The sequence below is a fragment of the Vanessa atalanta genome, chromosome 19, assembly GCF_905147765.1.
Source record: "Vanessa atalanta chromosome 19, ilVanAtal1.2, whole genome shotgun sequence".
NCBI lineage: Eukaryota > Metazoa > Arthropoda > Insecta > Lepidoptera > Nymphalidae > Vanessa > Vanessa atalanta.
The window spans coordinates 4,104,304-4,110,615 of NC_061889.1; the positions used below are offsets into that span (position 1 = coordinate 4,104,304).

The 6,312-nt window shown below is 30.2% G+C and overlaps 1 protein-coding gene across 3 annotated transcripts; it reads left to right on the top strand.

The window, feature by feature from the left end:
- Positions 1 to 1,753: 1,753 nt before the first annotated feature.
- On the top strand, positions 1,754 to 5,919 carry LOC125071301 (vesicle-associated membrane protein 2-like). 3 transcript variants are annotated; one of them, XR_007119914.1, is made up of 7 exons: positions 1,754 to 1,845; positions 2,829 to 2,973; positions 3,199 to 3,277; positions 3,354 to 3,433; positions 3,564 to 3,615; positions 4,259 to 4,368; positions 5,561 to 5,919. XR_007119914.1 is itself a non-coding variant. In XM_047681490.1 (7 exons), coding segments are annotated over exons 1-7 (441 nt in total). In that variant the 5' UTR covers positions 1,754 to 1,843; the 3' UTR covers positions 5,563 to 5,919. The 3 variants fall into 3 exon arrangements, 2 of the variants coding, with proteins under 2 accessions (XP_047537446.1, XP_047537447.1); XM_047681490.1 differs by having other exon boundaries at positions 4,288 to 4,368; XM_047681491.1 differs by lacking the exon at positions 4,259 to 4,368.
- The last annotated feature ends 393 nt before the right edge of the window (positions 5,920 to 6,312 follow it).

The following is a 6,312-nucleotide window of genomic DNA, read 5'->3' on the forward strand; positions in this document are numbered from 1 at the left end:
TAGCATATTTTGGAAATTAGCCACATGCAGGTTACCTCACGATGTTTGCCTTCACCGCCGAGGACGAGATGAATTATTTATAAACACACAAATTAAGCACATGATAATTCAGTGGGCCTAACTGGGTTTGAACCCGAAATCGTCGGTTAAGATGCACGCATTATAACCACTGGGCCATCTCGGCTCTTTTTTTTTTGTGAAACATATTATATATAAATTGGTGTGTTTTATATGGAATACCAACATATTTAGTTTGACCGATTTTCATACAATTTTTTTTTTTTACTAATCAGCGTCAACAACCTTGGTAACTATAGTATTTTGCTCCTTGCACTACCACAGTCATCCTTTGGTACGTCGCAGGACACCAACTTCTATACCGTTCAACCGATCGTCATGAAAATGCACTGTAAAGTAAATGCACAGACAGGACGACGTCTATCAGTTTTACTAGTGTAATATATTATATAATTAGATGTTTGTCAATTGATTGAATTTCGTTTAAAAAATTACCACTATGAATTTTAAATTATCAAAGCTTATGGTATTATCCGAGATGGCCCAATTGTTAATTGTTATTTAATTTCTGTGTACCTAATTTGGATCCATGATTCACTTAGTACTCAATGGTCAAAACTTTGTAACGAAACGGCTAAGTTAGATGAAAATCTTCCACATGAGTCAACCGCCACCCCGCAAACGTGTATTGCAATGGATTAAACTCCAAGCCTTCTCAAAGCCCCGTCCTTATACTTATACAATGTATATATATATATATACTTATACTTTATATATATATATATACGCATAAATGTATCTTATATTCGTATAATTTGTATGTTGTTTTATATATATTTTAATCCTTTTTTACATGTCGCTTTCGTGGTTCTAAACTAATGTATGATTTATATTTTTTTGTGGTCAATATAGTGTAAATTTTATCAATTAACTATTTTTAATTGTTCAAGCTTGCGTGGTGGGAATAATATATCAAGTATAGATAAAGTACATTCATGCAGAGAACGCATTCATTGACAAGAACGTGCGGCAATCCCCAGACCTACCCCACGAATGCGCGTCAATCGATGAGACACACGCAGTGGCGCGCATGCGCTTCGCTGCGATGCGGTACTGGCGAGGATAGAGGTGACAAATTGGATTAATTGTTTTCAATAAACAACATTTTGACATATTAAAAATATATAATATATGTATATGTATAATGAGGAGTAGATAAATTACTTTCTTAACATACTTCAGTCACATATTACTCTGAATTATTTATAAATTATTATAATAAAAAAAATGCTTGCAGCATAACTTCTTGAGTGTAACTTCTTTAGTCTTTTTCTCTACGTAATATCTCTTTTACTCTCAATCTTTATCGACCAATAGATTATCGACTTGCCGCCATTGCCTGAGAACATTGACTTAAATAAAAGATTTCAAAACCAACGATATATATAAAAAGGTTGCATTCAAATAACTTAATTTTACTTTAAAAATAGAATTGTAAAATTAAAAATAGCGTTGAGCGAAATAGTGGCCAAATGAAACATATTTTGACTTATAAGTAGCAACAAACTACAGCTAAGACAAAAAAATCTTCATACTGTATACCTAACAATAAAGTGGCTAGTCTATAATAACGTCCCTTATGTCGACCCACATAACCCCCATGACGCAGGCTCGAAAGTGCCAACGTAGCACATTTGTACGCGATGTTACTGCGGCCATGTCAGTCGAGCTTTGCGGCAAGCTGAAACGCCAGTGAAAGAAAGCCTCCCTCAGCATCCTATTACCTTAGTGCGTCGTAAATAGAAACTAGTGAGCAGACAGAGAAATGTGAGTTGTTATAACTGTTAATTAATAAAGTTTATTCAATTATCTGAAGATAAATGTTTGATCTAATAGAAAAATGTGTATTGAATATTTAAACTTAGTTCTTACAGTTCCAAACAATTCTTAAGCTTATTAATATGTCGGTATCATATTAATTAATATTTTTGGTTGATATTTATATTATTTGCTTTCAAATAATACAGTTTTAAAACTAATATATTGCTAGGTCTTAGCTGAAATATAAAAAAAAAATATATTTGAATTGCTTTGTATAAAATCATTCAATTCAAAAAAAATTAAGTATTTTTGTTCTTATGAATAATATATTTAAATGTACTAACTAACTAACTAACTAGGTATATCAGTTGAAAGGAAACTTAAATTCATTTGTAATTGAAAATAACTGTTAATTATAAAGTAAGGTAGGTAATTAAGCTACGATAACGTGTGTCCTTCAATGAATACTAGTAGCTGTAAATTTAAGCTAAGCAATTATAATTAATAGATATAAATATAAAATTTTGTTCTAGAAAATTTAGATGGCCTACTTTTTTGTAATGACTTTGGCATTTTGCCAACGTTGATATAAAGTCAATATGATTTTTTAAATTCTCCATAAATAGTCGTTGTGTTTTAAATATTCAGCAGTCAATCCATTGAAGACAAATACGTCAGTGCGTTAACTGCAATCGATACTTATGCTTTCAACGATTCTAAACAAGTATCGATTAGAAGATAGAATTATATATGTAATAGCATTGAACTATTAAATGTACCATTTTAAAGCTATTTTTGTCATAAAACTTTTAGAATTAATACAAATGCAATTTTAAAGAAATAGTTCATATTTTGCATCAGACAGATTTTGGAAATTATTTTGGCATTTTTATCTAAAATCATCTTCAATAACTTTAATGTCAGTTGCTGCGAAGGTTCTTTTGATATATTTAGTTATTCATCTCAAAAAATAATACTTAAACTTTCAGGGCGACTGAAGGAGGTACTCCAGGTGGTTTGGCCCCAGCAGAACCCCAAACAGGACCAGATGGAGAAATTATCGGAGGACCACGTACTCCACAGCAGATCGCTGCTCAGCGAAGATTGCAACAGACTCAGGCGCAAGTCGATGAAGTAAAGCTTATTTTTATGCAATCACATTAAACCAAAGAGATTTATACAGAATGGATTTTATTTTACTTTATGAAGGTATACGACCAAGTGGGCCAACTGATGGTAACTATTTAACTTCGCCAATAGACACTGGCACTGTAAAAAATACTACATCTTAAACCATAAATGCGCCGCTAATGTAACGTAAGAATTATGTTATTACATGATTAAAAAATAATTTTTCAGGTCGTGGATATTATGAAAACAAATGTCGAGAAAGTTCTAGACAGAGACGCAAAGTTGTCAGAATTAGACGATAGAGCAGGTAAGTCAGAGTTAAAAATTAATTACTGCTAGCTTCGCCCAAAACGCTTCATTCAATTGACGTTAAAAATTTTCAGATGCACTTCAACAGGGTGCTTCACAGTTCGAGCAACAGGCAAAAAGCTTGAAAAATAAATTTTGGTTGCAAAATTTAAAGGTATTGCATCTTGTGTGATTTTCTAAAAAAATAGAAATATTTAAATTTCTTGTCAGAAAGTTGATAATTACAGACTGTTAATTCACTGTTTAGTAACAGAATGCTTTGAATTTTACTCATAATTTTCCAGATGATGATTATAATGGGCGTGATTGGGATCGTTATCATTGGCCTGTTATTCGGTAAGTAATAGAATAATTTATGCTTTATTTTTGTACAATTCGATGTTGTCAAATGATTGGCTCTTAGTTAATTTAGATTGTCCTTAAGTGTTCGTTTTGATGTCTAGATGAAATTTGTCAATTGTCAATTTAGTTCTAATGTTTTGTCTTGTGTTTAACAAGTTTCATCTTCAACACGGATTATTTTAGTTTAATTGTTGTTGATGTTAATATATATGTATGTATCTATGTAAATGTTATATATAACGACAAAACATAATATGTTGTAAAATATTTAGGATATTAGATGGATCAGCGTTATGTGAACATGTTCTTAGTTTAAATAATGTGGTTGCAAATTAGGTTGCATAAAAACGCTTACATGAGCTCTTACAAATTTCTCTTCTACTTGCGTTCTTTCTTCTCTTCTAGCACTGTCTGGATATGTAATATTAACTTTATATATGTATATATTATATTATAATGTTTGGCATTTTTAACATAAAACTGATAACTAATTACAATCTTAAAAAAAAAAAAATTCGAATGACATCAGTTTAATGTTCAAATCGCCTTTCCTGTTTGTCTTATGTTCACCTGAACATATGGATTGTGTAGATGCTAGATGCTTTGTGGCGTACGTTCTGCTTACTGCTGTTTGCAGGTGATAACATTAAACAAATGTTTGGTTAGTTCGATACCGTGGCACACCGACTATGACCGGCATCAGTCCAGGCGTAGCCGGCAATGTTACCGCAGCTGTTACTAATAATTGTAAGTCAGATAGACGTCTTCCTTCTTCTGTCTTCCGTTCCTTCGCTTGGCATGTTTACAGCTTCAACGTTTGCTTTAGAATAAAAGGTTTGATTTGGTTTTATGATTTCTAGTTGTCATACAATAATTATATATGTCATCAACGCTCTTGTATTTATTTAAAATGAGATCATATAGTTATTTCATCTAGTTATGATAGACGAATAGATGTTTGGTATATTTTTGATTATATAAATGTATATTTAACATGAGGTGAGTTATAAGGGGTATTTTAATTGTGTTTTATGTGTTAAATATTAATCCAATCATTGCTTATTTCACAACTACACAATTTGCAAATAGTTATACTACATAAAAAAAACCTATTTTATCTTTGAATTGAGCTATCATGTGATTAATACATAATCATCTTCACTTCACTTCACTTCACTTGACAATCACTAACTATTTATTATATAATTTGGACAAACATTATATTTTAATTACCTGTATTTAGACGCAATAGTATTGCCATTTAATTAATAAATCTTGTATTACACATTTTTATGATACTCAACACTACCCACATTAATCTGCTCGCTTGCTATGAAAAATTAAGAGCTGCATATTTTGTTAAGTATACTTGAAGTTCTCATTTTTCTGTGACATTTTGGTTGTATATTACCGAATTTTTATTTACTTTAATAGTAAAAAGTAAATACAAGTAGTTTAATTTTTGTCACGTAATCACAGTTACTCAAAGCAAGCGGACCAGTAAACACAAATTTTAAATAACATGACTCTTTTATTTAGAGCTGGATAGAAAACACTTCAATAGCTCCTTGAAGGTAATGGTTACTACAAACTATCAACACTAATGTTTTCAACATTAATTATTTCTTAAGTTTTGATAAGCTGTTGTGTGTATGTGTGAGATATGTCATACACTCAATATTCTATTGAAAACAAAGTATTATAGTATGACTGATGACTGTGTGGAGCCTACAACACAAAGTGACGAAATCATTCGTTAATTTTCTTCTGACGAAAAACTTCATTTCGAAAAAAAAATCTTACAAATTTTAATAGTAATATCTGCGTGGTGAAAAATAATATCGCCTTATTTAGTTGTTTTATATATTAAGTAAGCTAGTGCTAACTGTACGTATTTTATTTTATGTAATATTTCAGAATTCTATTGTTATTTTTTCAGGAAAATACATGTAATCCTAATTCGCAAGATCTAAACTTCGTGGAAGATGTGTTAACAATAATTTTTGTAAGCATTTAAATTAGAAATTTAGCGTAGAAATGGTCACATGAAAGGGCAGTTGCGTAAAATACAAACTTTATTGTTTGTTTTACTTGAAAGTAAAATAATCTTATAGAAAATAAATTAAGATTACGAACTCTAATTACAACGTTCAATGAAATAGTTAAACTATTAAAAAATATTTAAATATATTATTCAATAAGATTTCATATGAAAGTCTTTGAATATAGGTAACGTTTACTATACGTATGTTCAATTTCAAGATTACTAATATTGTGAAAATTGTATAAAATTTAATAAAATTAAGTGTCAAATTAAAATTTATCAAGCTATTCATTCAATTTAGCTGTTAATAAAAAACATTTAAAATCTGCGATAGATAAATTATTTTGCGTGCCTTGTCTTTATCAGCGTTTTTAGAATCATAATGAATAGTAAAATATAATATTCACGTATGTTACGACGAGAGTTTCACTATCGGCCTATGAAAACTAGTGATATTTATTTGTATTTTTAATGGACTAAGATCGTAGTATGTACAACTTACAAATTAATCGGCTAAAATTAAACGTAAAAGTATTCATATCCAACATCCACATTTATGTGAGGGTTAAAGAAAAAGTTTTGTGTGAGATGTGAGGTCCTTACAGTACCATAAAATAACAAAAAATAATTAGACCAGTTCAATAGTA

Coding starts and splice junctions, on each gene's coding strand:
- LOC125071301 (XM_047681490.1), top strand. Junction 3,278..3,353: donor AGAATTAGACGATAGAGCAG/GTAAGTCAGAGT, acceptor AAAAATTTTCAG/ATGCACTTCAACAGGGTGCT. Junction 3,434..3,563: donor TTTGGTTGCAAAATTTAAAG/GTATTGCATCTT, acceptor ATAATTTTCCAG/ATGATGATTATAATGGGCGT.